Genomic DNA, 16,772 nt, shown 5'->3' on the forward strand with positions numbered 1-16,772 from the left:
AGCATGTTTCTTCTCCCAGAAAGAAAAAACAAAGACAAACCGAAGGGTAAAATTGCTCAAAGGTAAAACTGCTCAAAGAGACTACGATTCAAGTTTAAAGCAAATTAGTATGTGGAATGGTTTTGATCAATTTTCGTTTGACCCTGACATTTAGAATTCTTCCTGGAAACACAACAGAGATCATAAAATTGGAAAAATAAATTTTAAAAAAGGAAATCAAACTGTGTTAATTGGTCCATTCAGCAAACAATATTTTCCTCTGTTTTTCTTATTTTTTAAGTTTTTATTTATGTAAACCCTGCCTGTTGATTTCCAATTTTAGAACCAACATATAAATATAAAAGAGAAACTTTATGGTTATTAGAATAGAGTGGAAGTGTTAACTCTGGAAATGTTAATGTACAGTTTGAAGTTGATACACTGTAAAAGCCCTAACAGAGAGAAGAGAAAGGGTGACTTCACCATCACCTCACAAAGTATACTTATAACTATATTAAAATTACCCAAGAAGACTGAGGTCAGTTAAATCTTTACCTATTATACAGAAAGCCAAGAGAAATCTCAGCTTGGTGAGATAAAAATAAAACATATGATACCAACTACCAGAAATGGTGAAAGACCATTGAACATGGGATGTGAAATAGCAATTTGAAAGAAAGAGGCAGAATACTTCTTCCTATTATAAACTCTTCAATAGCATTTTCTAATCATACCTGTACCTGTTACTTTGATGTATTTTAAAGAAATCATTCAAATTTATACCTAGAAATGCAGAAAGTAATTGAACATGGGGACATTAACAGTGGGTTTGTAATGATACTGTAACTGGTACAATTTTATTTCCTTTTTTATACTGATTCAGTAATGCTATTATGGTAATTTGACAAATCATGCAAATTCAAAAATATTTTTAAAGCAATCAGGCCAGGTATGACCAAAAGCTCTTTCAAGAAACAGAAAAAAGGGGCGCCTGGGTGGCTCAATCGGTTGGGTGTCCGGATTCAGCCCACGTCATGATCTCACGGTTTGTGCGTTCCAGTCCTGCATCAGGCTCTGTGATCCTGGAGCCTGCTTCAGATTCTGTGTCTCCCTCTCTCTCTTCCCCTCCCCTGCTTGCACACACTCTCTCTCTCAGAAATAAATAAAACATTTAAAAAAAGAAACAAACAAAAAAGACAAATGGCCTGTAAATACCCTTTGTAAACAAAACAAACTGGAGGAGAAAATTAAGACACACAGGTACTATGAGTAATGACACCAATGCTTTCCTTAATTTAACCTTTCCCAGAAATGAGATTACACAGTACATGTTAAATATTCCCCATATTTTCATTACTTGAACTTCCCTTGAGTTGTCTGTTTGTTCTTTGTGCATTCCTCTAAGGTATTCCTACATATCCACATTATCATGAACTACTCACTGATAATACATTGTAGTCACTGTAATCATTGTCATATTTTTCTTTGTTGTTTACTCGTTAAATAAGCAACTGATCCTTTTGTGCACAAATCCTTTGGGATTTCTGACTTCTGAGTTTAAATTCAACTCTCATCCCCAATTCAAAGCTTTCATACTTAACTGTATTTTTTGTAGTTCTAACTTTTAGTAATGCACATGGAACTGATGTTGAATATGGCATGGGGTAGGTATCTAACTAATCCTAAAAACATGTGTTAAACAGACCTTCTCTTTTCATGTGTGATGCCTTAATTATAAACCAAATTCATGTAACAAGATATATGTTGAGGACATGTTGCTTTGGATATTTTAAGTAAATGATAACAAACATTTGTAATGGTTAATTTTTTGTCTCCCTAATTCTTACTTGTTCCATGTCTTAATGTCTTGGTTCATTTACTTAATGATTTATTAAGAACTACTTACATTCTAGACATATTTAAGATATATATTAGTAAATGAAAAAAAAGATTCTTTCCCTCATTGTTCTTAAAATATCAAAAAATTGTGGCAAAAGTGAACAGTATTGTTTTTTGTTGATATAGTTTGAGTTCAAATAATGATTTTCACTATTTGTGTATGAATGTATATCATACATTAATATTTAATTTATGTAATACCTTGTTCACTTCATTGGTTTTACAAGGCTCAAAATTTCAAAATACAGGAGAACTATGATATGCAACAAAGAAAAATTTTAAATGCTGTTAGAAAACTAAGGGGGCAAAGTGTTTCATCCTTTATTTTCAAGGAAAGTCTGTACAGAGTAAAAACAAACATTTGTTACGTCATTGTGTACAGAGTTCACATTGCATTTAACCATTTTCATCACATATGTGATGACCTAAAGTCAAAATCACCTTCAAAGGCTTATGTCTTTCACTGTCTGTTACATGAAAATCATGTTACCATATTTCAGTGACACACTATTGCTTTAAAAGCTCCTTTTTAAGCAAAAAAAGGAGACTCAATTTCTAAACAAAAGTTTGTCATAAATCCTACTGCTTGTTTTAGGATCAATAAACACCACACTAAGACTATGTATTTAGACATGAAACATGTTTAAAACCCCTGAAGAATACACTAGAAATAAGCAAGACATTCAGAATGCTTTAATCTTTCCAGTTAACACCATTTATATCAGTAACTGCAATGTTGTTAATTTTTAGTATTTCACATAACTAGTCAGCAAGAATTTTTTTTTAAGGGTAGGAATAAGAACAGAAGGACAGAAGATAATAGTGTGTCAGGTTTTGCACTTCTGTTAAACTCAAAAATCAAAACTATTTTCTTCTCTGCATCAAAACTGTACCACAAACTTGAAGGATGTTTTAGCTTTAATCCCATGACTCATCGTCTACTGGATTGGGAGCTTGTGAAGAAGAAAACCCTGCCGTGTTCAAAGTATTCTTGCCCTGGTAATTCTTTAAAAACAAAGAAAGAAAGAAAGATTTAATTTTATGATATCTCTCAAATTACATTCCCAGACTCAGAGAAGGTACTCAAACTTCCCACCATGTTTTCCCAAAAAATATAAAAGACTGGATTCTCACTAAATTTAATCCATTTGATAAAGGCCCATATGAACCTGGGTAGTCTAAATTACACAAAATATTTCAAGAAAATCTTTCTTTAATCAGTAGTTTTGGCAGATGGAAAAACTGAAAGCTCTATACCTTAATAAATAAGCATAAATATTTAATGGTTAGTGCATTCACTGTTGCTGTATAAAAGTGGTGCTGCCTATAAACAGACACATCAAAAAGGACATGCAATTCACTATCTCTAGTATTCTGTCTTACTTAATAATACTGTCAGAACTCTAAAAACAAGGAATTCTTACAGGAAATTCAGAAGAATCCAAAGGAGCTGTAAATGCCAGCAAATTTGAGAAAGGAGGGATGTTTGAGCGTGAATTGAAAGGTTATATTATTCCTCACTTTTAAGACCAAAAATACATACATACATAAAACTTTAAGAAATATTAAACTTTTAAGTATAAAAAATGACAAGATAATTATTAAACGTTATTGTTACTTCACAATATTAACTACAACATTCACAAAGAGTAACTGGAAGCCAAGTTCTAAATTTTTCCCCTCAACTAACCTTTCTAGTATCAACTGATGCAAATACATTTCCTCTTGCACTACCACTGAAGGCAGGAACATATGTACTAAAGGCAATTTCTTCCAACCATGCAGGAACATCCTGTTGAGCCTAAAAAAAGAAATTATTAACTTCATATTCAATATGCATCTAGTCTCAAAGATTACAGCAGTTTACTTTTCCTCAATATACATAGATATACAAGGTCTACTTTCAATGATAGAATAATATCCATTCAGTTTTAAACATTTAAAACTTACATCTGACAGTACTTTCACTAAAGGCTGTGCCAAATGGTTATCTGATTCAGGATCAAAAAAGGAAATAGCTCTGCCAGTATTTCCACAACGACCAGTACGTCCAATTCGATGAACATATTCATCAATGGTAGAAGGAAGATCAAAATTGATAACATGTTGAACATTTTCAATATCCAGCCCCCTGGCAGCTACTGAAGTAGCAACAAGAACTGGGCACTTTCCACAGCGAAAATCTCCCAGAGCTTGCTCTCTCTCTCTCTGTTCTCGATCACTAGAAATCAAAGAAAGCATGTGTCAGGACAGCTCTTAAAAAATTATTACAGTGGGGGTGTCTAGGTGTCTGAGTCGGTTAAGTATTTGACTCTGGATTTCTGCTCAGGTCATGATCTCACGGTTCATGATTTTGAGCCCCACATCAGGCTCTGCACTGAAAGTACAGAGCCTACTTGGGATTCTCTCTCCCCCCTCTCTCTCTGGCCCTTTCCTGCTCACATGTGCTCTCTCTAAAATTAACAAACATTAAAAAAATTACTACAATGAACCATTCAAGTTCAACATGTTTTCAGTAACAGTAAAAATAGCAGCAATCAACATTGCTATCTACTTCTTACATACCAGGTATTATACTAATTTTTTTCAAGCCATCATTTTATTTAATTCTCACAGTAATACTTTGAGGGTGGAACAATTATCCTCATTTGCACATGAAGTAAGGTAACAAAGGTAGTACAGAGTGCTACAACACAAATTTAGGTCAGACAAACAAACATCAGGGTATCTGAGGGGCTGTCAGTTAAGCATCTGACTTCAGCTCAGGTCATGATCTCACATTTCTTGAGTTTGAACTCCACATTGGACTCTCTGGTGTCAATGTGGAGCCTGCTTTGGATCCTCTGTCCTCCTCCCTCTCTGTCCCTTCCCCACTTGTGCGCTCTCTCTCTCAAAAAATAAACATTAAAAAAATTTTTTTAACAAGTGTGACAAACATTAAATCTCACCTATTAATCTCGTACTTGTCTTGACAATACACAACTATTTGATTAGAATGTTTTCTCAAAAAAATTGTTTAACTATAATCTCAGAATTCTGTATATTCATTAGTATTTCAGATCCATGAGTAAAGTGTCAATGAAGTTGTGCTCATATGACATTTTTATGCACTTCAATAAAAAATTTCAAGCAAGAGAAAGATTGGATTCAGCAGAAGAGAAAAACTTACTGAGTTCTCTTGAGAAGTTACCACTCCTCATGATGAGGAGGAGTCCAAGACAAACCTTTAACTCACCCATCCCCACCTCTTAGTTCTTATAAAAACTTAAAATGACTAACAGTTTAGATCTTGAGAATTCTGAATCCCAATCTTAGGATTATGTCATGTCAGTTACACGCACTGCTATTTCTTAGCAAATGACAAATACAAGTGTCACCTCCCTACTATGAAATCGTATTAATCTACTCACCCATGAATACTTGTTGTTGATATTTTTTCTTGACAAAGGAAAGTAGCAATAAAATCTGCTTTTTTCTTAGTCTCAACAAAAACCATAGTTCTTTCATCACCTACAAGACAATGAAACAGTGATAAACACAGAAACTATGAAATTAGGAAAAGGAAAAAAAAGCCAGGAGGTATTAGTAGGAAATAGTCTCATCCATCACTGTATTCCCAAGACCAAGACCAGGCCTGGTAGGTAACAGCAGCCCAAATATTTCCTGAATGAATGAATGTCAAAGATAAAGTATCAGAACTGTTTTCTACTTTAGGGACTAAAAAAATGAGCTTGCCCTTTGCCCTCCCAGGCCAACACCAAAAAGCTGACTAAGGGCAAGATAAATGGTATCTACCTGCCAACTTTTGGCAGTTCCAAATTCATCTCAGGACCTTCATTTCCCACTCATTAAATTAATGCCTTTGCTCCTTACCTCCCGAGATAATCCAATCTTGCATTCTGCCTTGATTGCCCAATTTATAAGGTATCCAACCCAAGGCTGACAAATTCTGCAACATTCTGTGTTTCAACATTCTCTGTTAATTCAAACCCTTTTATTTCCAAGGTATTATTTATCAAAAAAACTAAGTGACTTTATCCTAGGATTTTATGAGTCAAAAATATTTACCAGTTAGCTTAAAGAATTTAATTGGTAGAACTTCAAGCATGAGCCAGAGATTTTTTCACACAAGGAATCTCCCTATGTTGGAGAGGAAAGAAGGTAACTTATAGCCTTAACGGAAAGAAGACTGTATTACTGTTCATAATTCTTCTCCCTCATTTCCCTATTAGTTGGCTTCATTTATTCAACAAATATTTAGTGCCTAAGAGATGCCAGTCACTATTCCAGGTGTTGGAAATACTGCAAAGAAAACAAAGCCCCTGCTCTCATTGTGGAGATGCAAATAATAAATATTATGTAATAAGCCCTAAAATGGAAAAAAAAAAAAAACCCACAAGGATAAATAGAGTCCCAAGAGGGCTACTTTAGATGTACCCTTTTTAATTAGATGACATCTAAGTAGAAGAATAAAATAATAAACTACTGAGATACTTGGGGAAGAACATCAAGGCACAGGGAAGGACAAATATGAAGGAAAGGCTAAGAGACATGGGAGTTATGTGCTAACACACACACACACACACACACACACACACACACACACACACACACAGGGGCCCTCATGTGACCCCTACATTTTGGGTAGAGGGAACAGCAAGTAACAAGGCTATGAGGGAGAAACGTGCTTGGCACGTGTGAGGAACAGCAATGAGGAGTCTGGCTGGAGTGGGGTGAGCAAGAGACAGCAGAACATGAAGACAGAGAAGTAATGGCAGCTGTGTCACACAGAGTCGTGAAGGCCATTGAAAAAAAACTTCTTCATTTTGAGAAGGGAAGCCACTAAGTTTTGAACAAAGAAGTGACAAGATCTGGTCTTTGTTTTAACTAAGGACTTAATGGATTCTGAATAAATTCTGATGTTAGAACCAAAACGATTTTGCTAACAGAAATGATATATGCAGTTAAAGAAAGAAATGAAGGCGGACTCCCAAGACTGTGTCTGAGTAACTGGAAAAACAGAACTAACATTAACTGAAATAGGAGATCTATAAGAAAAAAAGGCTCAGAGGTGGTGTTTCATTAACTCTCAGACCTGTTAAAAATCAAGCAGAAAAATCAAAGGGCAAGTGATTCCTACAGTAATAAATCAGTTAAATCTTCGAGATATAGTCATTTTCATATTATTAGAATAGTTATTTTTCCACAGTTTTGGAAGTCATCCAATAAGATGCCCAAAGCCAAAACTGATACAACTGATAGTATCAAGTACTTAACACTCTTGAGCAACTTAAGCCCTGATCTCTTTTCTTGGTTTTCAGTATGAATCCCAGTGGCAATAAGAATTTAACTCTGACTTTCTCTAGAATTCTTCCTAATGATTTTGTATTTGTTCTAGTTCAGACAATAGGTCATACTACCACTGGTGATAGCAATAATTGCAAATTTAGCTTTATGATCAGACCATTCAGTGATCTCTATAAACAGATGAATTATAAATCTCTATTCTGTTGAGTGAGAAGTGATGGAGTATCCATTTTGTTAGTCCATTGTGAGCTAAGTAAAAATCAACTAAGAATCTAAAAATAATTCTAATAGATTCTACTATTCTCCTAATAGAATAGTAGCTAGATTGCAATTCTCTGTATTTCTGGGGTCATTCTTAACCCCAGAAAGTTAAGTGGTAGAACTGTGGCTTAAAGCGGTAGAACTAAAGCACTTTATGTGTAATTCAGAAAGGATTTTTTTATTATATGTAATAATTATGTTAATACCTTGTGGAGAATATTAAAAAATTAAATTACAACATCTCTTAAAGCCTCTTTAAAAAGCCTCACACCTGTCAGAATGGCTAAAATCAAAACCAAAAGAAACAACAGGTATTGGTAAAGATGCGGAGAAAAAGGAACCTTTCACCATTGGTGGGAATGCAAACTCGTGCAGCCACTGTGAAAAACAGTATGGAGTATGGAGGTTGCTCAAAAAATTAAAAATAGGACTACCCTACAATCCATTAATTGTACTACTGGGTATTTACCCACAAATTACAGAAATGCTAATTCAAAAGGATACATGTACCCCTATGCTTACTGCAGCATTATTTACAATATCCAAACTATGGAAGCAACTCAAGTTGTCCATTGATTAATGGATAAAGAAGATGTGGTATATACATACCATGGAATACTATTCATCCATAAAAAAGAAATCTTGCCATTTGCAATGACGTGGAAGGAGCTAATGAGTATAATGCTAAGCCGAATAAGACAGAGAAAGACTAATACTATGTGATCTCACTCATATGTGGAATTTAAGAAACAAAACAAACAAGCTAAGGGGGGAAAAAAAGAGAAAAAAAAAATCAAGAAGGACTCTTAACTACAGAGAAAAGAATGATGGTTACCAGAGGGGAAGTAGGTGGGGAATGAATGGGTGAAATAGGTGACTGGAATTAAAGAATACACTTACTAGTATGGAAAAAAAAAAAAAGTAAATAAATAAATAAGGGAGGATAAAGGAACACAAAGGGAGATAAGGTATCTATACTTCACTCAAACTGACACAACACAGACAACAGTACTGACACACTGTGATTATTTATGTGCAGTGTAATGCCTTGAGAGCAACCACTAACAAAGCTATGCTAAGATATACTTAAAAACTCAAAAAAGTAGGAAAATCAAAACTGAATTCTAAAAAACATTCTAGGAAGACAACAACAGAGAAATGAGAAACAGAAGGAACAAAAAGAAGATAGAAATGGTTTAATAATAGACTCTTAAATATAGAGAACAAACAGAGCTACTGGAGGGGTAGTGGGCTGGGGGATGGGCTAAATGGGTAAGGGACATTAAGGAAAACACATGCTGGGATGAGCATTGGGTGTTATATGTAGGGGATGAATCAGTGGATTCTACTTCTGAAATTATTGCTCTATCTGCTAAGTAACTTGGACAAAAATTTAAAAATAACTAAAAATAAGAAATAAAAAAGAAAAAAAAATAGGCAAATGTCATGGACGAATCTGAACTTAGTCCTTTTCAGAGTCTTGTAAAATCAAACCTAACTTCTTCATGTTTACTGGCACACATAAAAATAAATGTTCTATGGCACAAACATTAAAAAAAATGAAATGATTAAGCTCTAACCTCTAATAATTGCAATGAACCTAAATGGTATAAATTTAACAATTAAAAGGAATAAAATTGACAGAAGGGCTAAGAACCAAAAATACAAGTATATCCATACCATGGAATACTCCTCAGCAATACAAAGAAATCAACCACTGACACAACAACTTGATGACCTCAAGGGCATTACAGCAAAAGGAAAAACCTATTTTAAAGGTCATATATGCATGATTCCATTTACATAGTATTTTTGAAATTATAATATTATAAAGATGGAAAACAGATTAGTGGTTGTGAGGACATAGGGATAGGCAGTGAGGGTAGGAGTGGTGGGTATGCTATAAAAACAGCACAAGGGATATTTTTGTGGTGAGGTAGTAGCTCTGGATCTTGATGTTGGTGGTAATTACACAAATGCACCCAGGTAGCAAAATGGCAGAGAACTATACATATACACTGTACCAGTACCAGTTTCTGCAAAAGTGATGGTAAATCTGAATAACTACCCAGACTATCTAGAATACAACCCAGAACAAGTAGAAAATATGAAAATGAGGTTACAAAATATGGAGGACAGAACAAGATCTAATATTATCTAATTACTGCTGCAGAAGGAGAAAATAGGAAGAGGGGAGAAGCAAAACTAGAAAAAAAAAATAACTTATAAAAGTCTATTAAAGCATCTTTTAAAAAGTGTCTTATAGGTCTATCAAATTAATTCTGATTTGGTTTACTGAGTTAAATAAAACAGAAAAATAATTTACAGAAGCAAACATTCCTAAAATTCCGAGAGAATAACAAAACTGAATTTCTAAAACTGAACTGTTTTTGAAAAAAAATCTTCCTACAGGAATTAAATCTCAAACATTTAAGATTACAAGTACACATAAGTGAAATCTTTGATAAACTCAAGACTAATTTAATAACTTCAGTTTAAAAAAACACACATCTTTTCTCTGATTTATCAGTTTTAAGCATAATACAAACACCTTATTTTAGTTGGGTTTTCCTTAGCCTATGTAGGTTAGCCACCCAAATAAGCTAATATTCTCCATAATGTTTAAGAGCATAACAACATAGGGCCTCAGTCGATTAAGGTCCAGCTTTGACTCAGGTTATGATCTCATGGTTTGTGGGTTCTAGCCCCACGTCAGGTTCTGTGCTGACAGCTCTAAGCATGAAGCCTACTTCAAATTCTGTCTCCCTTTCTCTCTGTCCCCACACACTTACACTCTCTCAAAAATAAAAAAAATTTTTTAAAGACTTAAAAGTATAAAAACAAGCTTGTGTTCAGTAAATTGATTCATTATTCAACAGTATTTATATTTTGCATAATGTCATCCTGAAAATAATATCCAACATCTTCAGCTTTAGGTAACTTAAAAGAGTAGATTATATTGAGTAAATTAGTGATCACTAGAATTCTCACATATTAATTACTAAACCTAATTTCATGTTCTTTTGCTTATTTTTCATATGCAATATCTTTGAGGCATGTTAATAAACATGTTCATTTTTGCCACTTAAAAATTTGCAGCACTTTCATACTTTAACAAAGTGTGCCGTAAAAAAGTAGTATAAAAAGTTCATGAGGGGCACCTGGGTGGCTCTGTCAGTTAAGCATCCGACTTTGGCCCAGGTCATGATCTCACTGTTGGTGAGTCCGAGCCCTGCGTCAAGCTCTGCGCTGACAGCTCAGAGCCTGGAGCCTGTTGCGGATTCTGTGTCTCCCTCTCTCTCTGCCCCTCCTCTGCTTGTGCATGCTCGCTCGCTCTCTCTGTCAAAAATAAACACTAAAAAAAAAAAAAAGTGAAAAAAAAGTTCATGAGCTCTGGTAGTCAGCTACAACACTTATGTCTGACATCTCTCAAATGCCCATTCCTGCCTCCAGTTTCCTCTATGAAACAGAAGTTACTATGGTTAAAAGTTATAATTAACATAAGTGAGACTATAGAAGGAGTAATAAAAACAGAAATAGCAACTGTATTTATGAAACACTGGATGAAGCAAACCAGTAAAATTTCTCCAACTCATGATGAGCATTTGGTTTTAAAAAGTTTTGTGTTTTTTTAAGACTTAGTGGAAACTGAAGAATAGAAGCCTTTAAAAGTGTTTTCTAGGGGTGCCTGGGTGGCTCAGTCGGACTTTGGCTCAGGTCACAATCTCACGGTCCGTGAGTTCGAGCCCCGCGTCGGGCTCTGTGCTGACAGCTCAGATCCTGGAGCCTACTTCACATTCTGTGTCTCCCTCTCTCTCTGCCCCTTCCCTGCTCATGCTGTGTCTCTCTCTGTCTCAAAAATAAATAAACATTAAAAAAAAATTTTTTTTAAGTGTTTTCTAAGTCAACTTTTTTTTCCTCCTCGTTGTTGGAAATTAGATGGTTTCCTGTCCTCTCCTCATTCCTCCATCTCAACAGTGACATTCAAATTGAAACTAAAATGAAGAAGGGGAGGGGGAATATATAGCATGTAAGTACACTTAGTCTGTGAGGTAATAAGAAGAAATTAAAATAATATTACTGGGTACCAAACAGGGCACTTGCTGTGATCAATCACTGAATTCTACTCCTGAAACCAATATTGCACTATATGTTAAAACTAAGATTTTTTAAAAAAGGAAAATAAATTTTGCTACATATGGTGGAAAAAATAAAACATTTTTTCTCAGTAATAAAGTAGGTCCTATAATGAAAAAAATGATAAATAAGATAGCAATATTAAAAAGTTTTATTTTTCGGCACAAACTAAGCCCAACTCAATCAAAGAAATACGACTTTCTATAAAAATTATTTGGGGGGGGTGAGAAATTTCTCATCACTATTGTAAAAACCAGAACCAGATGTTTAAAGTTCCCTTCAGCTCTAAAATTTTTTGAATCTACAATTATAGAAATATTTTGGAAGCAAAAACTATGAAGTAAAAATAACTCAGGGTGAAGAAAATGGAGTTTAATGTAAAGGAGGCTTTTTTATTTCTTACAATGAAAAATATATGTATTTCTCCTGGAATAGCTTTTTTTAAATTTTTTTTTTTAACGTTTATTTATTTTTGAGACAGAGAGAGACAGAGCATGAATGGGGGAGGGTCAGAGAGAGAGGGAGACACAGAATCTGAAGCAGGCTCCAGGCTCTGAGCAGTCAGCACAGAGCCCGACGCGGGGCTCGAACTCACATACCACGAGATTGTGACCTGAGCCGAAGTCGGACGCTTAACCGACTGAGCCACCCAGGCGCCCCTCCTGGAATAGTTCTTAGTCACATATTTCAAGTCTCAAATCCTTTTTTTTAATCTTTATGAAGAAAAGATTAAACTGCTATATAATTTACAGAGGAAACTAAATCATAAAGCCTTTTATAAAGAAAGCTTTAGAGAAAGAGGAAATAATGAAAACGCACTTATTTAAAAACCCATACCAAACAATTTTTAGAGTAATTTAAAAATTAAGCATTTTTTAAAAATCAAAATTATGACAAAAAAATAATATCAATGTAAGATACCTATGTTTCGCAGAATTTCGACAAGTTTTTCTCTTTTTGAGTACTGGCCAACTTGGAGAATGGTCTGCTGAACATCTCTACATGCTCCACCCACTTGTCCAACAGCAACAAACAAATAATCCGACTTTAAAAACTCCCCAGCCAACCTTCAAAGACAAAAAATTACTCCTTAACTTATCCTCTTCCATTAACACTCACAATATTCACTGAATTATTCCAAGTGTTATTTAATGTTAATTAGACAGATTATAACAACTATAACAAGGTAGATAACTTACATCATGCAAGTACTAATTCCAAAGATCAGTATAAAACATTAAGATTTTGTAAAATACTAAATAACTTAGTGAAACGTGGCCATGCAAAACTATTTAAAATGTGTATATAACAATAGAAAAGTATGCTAAAGGATCAGACTACAACAAATAGGAATTTTTGTTACAAACTGAAATGCAAGCCTAGGGCAAAAATTCTGTCCTTCACTAATGCTTTCATGTATGTTATTGCTAAAAGTTGTTTTCTGAAAATATTACTTGTTAAACTACTATGCTTTGAACAATTATCAGCAAACCAGACCTTAGGTCAGTGCTTTTCATGTCATGACACATACAAAAAATTGTAGCATTTATACAGCATGTCTGAGCAAAAAAATGAGACAGGAGGTGAAGGGCCTAGAGGCTAGGTCACATCAGGCTGTGTATGGTCACCCCAAACGCTGAGGATATCAGCATGTGGACACACACATAACTCACAGACAGCATACAATTAAGAAGGCCTGCTTTAAATCATCCAGCGACAGAGGAAGAGGAGAAAGGGAACTGGCAAAGAACTGAGTTTTTCTGTGATTAAGGAGGAGGGCCAAATCTATCATCAGTCCTCCTCTGTCCCATTTAGCAGTCCTTACTTCTTAGCAGTCTCATGAAAATCTCATGAGCAAAGCATATCCAGAATCTTAATAAATCATTACTGCTTCTTTCTCTTCACCTGCTGTTACCATAAAAGAAAAAGAAAAGCTTCTTTTTGAAGTCCTTCCTTAAAGAATCAAGCACCCTCTCAAGCACAAATCTTAAAACCATCTATAGTTCATTACTTTCCATCATATTTTTTTCATTCACTAAAACATTAATTGTGTGTCTGTGTCAGGCATACATGATACAAGGTACTGGGAATACAAAGATGAATATGATAGTTTCTGCCACTGAGATGCTCACATCAAGTAAGGTAAATATAGTTATATAAAAAATAATTACTACATTTTTAAGTATATAACATTTTTTAATATTGCATAATCATATATAAAACATTTCAGTATTTCAGAGAACAAAGTGAGGATTGATGGGGGAGGGGTGAGAGGGGAAAATGGGTGATGGGCACTGAGGAGGGCCCTTGTTGGGATAAGCACTGGGTGTTGTATGTAAGTAATTACCCATGAAAATCTACCCCAAAACCAAGAGCACACTGTACACACTGTATGTTAGCCAATTTGACAAAATTTGACAGTAAATATTTTTAAAAATTTTTGAAAATTAAAAAAATAAACGTTTTAGTATTTAATATATTTTCATATTCCAGTTTAAACATTTACCATATTCAAAAAAATGTGCCAAGTGTTTAAAATAGTTTCTTGACAAATACAATGGCAAGAAATGGATGAAGTGATGTGTATTTCCAAGAGTCTTCAAGTACTGAGCTAGATCTAAGCAGCAGCAAGCAAGAATGTATAATAGTGATGACTAGGGAAAGACATTCTAAGAAGAAAGGAGAAACAAGAAAAAATAATGAGGAAGTATGGAATTTGGCTTGCTCAGCCAACAAGAAATAGTTTTAATAGAAAAGAAATTGTATAATAGAAAAGAATTGTATAATTCCAGGTAATAAAGTAGCAGAAAAAGCAAAGATTTGATCATATGTACACTTTGAAATCTGGTTAGTCTGTGGAAATGGGAAGACACAGGAGGGCTTATTTTGAATAAACGTCTAAAAAAAACCTAAAACTTTATTTTGGAATTATTACTGACATAAAATTGAGATTAGAGTCAGGGAGGACAGGTTAGAAAGCTACTGACAATGAGCAGAGAGAAAAGTGAAAAGGACTTAAATTAAGGTGGGAAACAGAAGAAACTGATTTGAAATATTTTAGAGATAACTGCCAAAATGACTGTTTTTGAAGGGCATAAAGTTAAAAGAATATATTAAAGCAATCAAGATGATTGAAAGGATTTGGGCTTGGAAAGACAACAAGGCCAGTAAGGAAAACTGAACAGGAAAGAGGGCATTGAAGAAGAGCTTCCATTTTGGACATAGTGAACCTTACAGGTAATTCATCTAAGAATAAAATACTCCTGAAGAGTTAAATCCGCAAGTCTGGCAATCCGAAGAGAGATTAAGGATACAGGTAATAAATTGGGGACAGTTACAGAAAGAAACATCAGCCAAGGAAATGGATGCTGCAATAGTTCAGTGAATATGTAGAATGATAACACTGGACTTTAGACAGAATAATGGGCAAGGTCCCTCAAGGTGAGGGACTCTACTGTTTACCCTACATACCCAGGACTTATACTCAAATATGGCTCATAAAAAGCCCTCACAAATATTACTGATGACAGTACACATTAGTCATTCTGGCTAGCCAACATTCAAATACCTTCCTATTTCAGGATGAATAAAAAAACATATAGGCAGCAGAATATTACCTGCTATTTAGGTAGGTAATTATCTACTTATTATTAATTGCAAAGGCGATAAGGGAAATACAGATACCACCTTTCAAGTTTTAAGACACCAGTTATTATAAGAAACTATTATTTTATGTACCACTAAGAAAGAAAAAATCCTAACTGGTCAAATGCTCTCTTATGATTTAGATTTTTTCCCCCAATAAAGAGCTCGTTTTAACTTTACACAAAGACTTTTTAAATCATCTATTAAGTAAAACAAATCAATAGCCAGCACCACTAACTTGTGGCTTGTGAAGTATTTCATCCCATGTAAGACTCTATCAGGCCAGGAGACCCACTTTACAGAATAATAAGTGACAGAGCAGGCCCATAACCATAACGTCTACAGGTCATATCACATGACAACAGTGAGATGCTGCCAGGCTAACAGAAAGTGGAACATCCACTTAAACAAGTGCTTGGAAGTGTTTCTTTCTGAATATGGCACATGATTCAACAGGGCATGGTACTTTCAACCAGAAATCCTTATATGGTACATTGGGTCTGAGAGCAAGGCATGCAAAGCAAGAGTGGTCCACTTACCATTGCTCCCTGTGACTCATATTTGAAACTGTGTTTCCTGTCCCACCCACAGCCACAGATTCTGCAGGTGTGGAGGTCTTGGTTCCCAAAGAAAGAAAAGTTCTATCAGAGTAAATATGCAGGAGTCTAACTAAATGACAAGCTAAGAAGTTGCTGTTGAGACACTTCAGGCTCCCTAGGGCCAAGGGATCAGCAAGCAGGAAGAAGAGTTAGAACTCTAGAAGGAACACATCATCTACAAGGGATGTGTCATCCTCATCTCAGAATTCACCAAACCATATACAGTAAGATACTCAATATGTGTCAACAGTTGGTATGTGAATTTTCTACAAAAGGCCCAATTTTTGCAAGCTCTACAATTTTGGTTTCAAGACACAAAAAATAACTTCACTGAGTAAGCACTTATTAAATCCTATCTAGGTGCTGTGTAATCTCACACACACACACACACACACACACACACACACACACACACACTTTAATAAAATGTTACAAATTTTTTAAAGTGTGGCAAAGCCAGGGATAAAGGTTACAAACAATGAAAAACGCAGTTTTTAGGAATACATCCACTTCTTAAACTACCTTTGTTACCTTAAATTTTAAAAATACTCTCAAAAATCATAGAGTCACATTGCTTTTCCTTTCATAAAGCCATTTATGTGCATAACAATTATTTTTAAGAAGAAAAAAATTTTACTTTTGAATTGCCTCTGGAAAAGTTGCACTAAACATAAGGGTTTGACGCTGTTCCTTTGATGGCATTCCTGGGCAGGAAATTAACTTCTTTATTTCTGGTCCAAAACCCATATCCAGCATGCGATCAGCTTCATCCAAAACTAAATATTTGACTTGTCTGAGACCAATCTTTAAGGATATTTTCAAGGGTTAGAGCAGAAAATGCATATTAGTCAATATATTAAACTAAAATGTGTCCACAATTCCAACTACTGATTTATTCTTAAGAATGAAAAGTAGAAATCAATGCATAAAACGATGAGAATTGTT

The 16,772-nt window shown here is 34.7% G+C and overlaps 1 protein-coding gene across 6 annotated transcripts in view; it reads right to left on the reverse strand.

The window, feature by feature from the left end:
- Positions 1-2,549: 2,549 nt before the first annotated feature.
- DDX4 (DEAD-box helicase 4) overlaps positions 2,550-16,772 on the reverse strand; it is an 82,297-nt gene continuing 68,074 nt past the window's right edge. For all 6 annotated transcript variants that reach the window (XM_078449775.2, XM_078449773.2, XM_078449771.2 and 3 more), the window contains 6 exons: positions 16,465-16,631; positions 12,505-12,650; positions 5,289-5,388; positions 3,829-4,099; positions 3,569-3,679; positions 2,550-2,883 (listed from right to left, as the gene is read on the reverse strand). In XM_078449775.2, the coding sequence (XP_078305901.1) occupies positions 2,797-2,883; positions 3,569-3,679; positions 3,829-4,099; positions 5,289-5,388; positions 12,505-12,650; positions 16,465-16,631 (882 nt within the window). In that variant the 3' untranslated portion in view covers positions 2,550-2,796. The remainder of the gene's footprint in view (positions 2,884-3,568; positions 3,680-3,828; positions 4,100-5,288; positions 5,389-12,504; positions 12,651-16,464; positions 16,632-16,772) is intronic.

Source organism: Panthera onca, chromosome A1, assembly GCF_046562875.1.
Source record: "Panthera onca isolate mPanOnc1 chromosome A1, mPanOnc1 haplotype 2, whole genome shotgun sequence".
NCBI lineage: Eukaryota > Metazoa > Chordata > Mammalia > Carnivora > Felidae > Panthera > Panthera onca.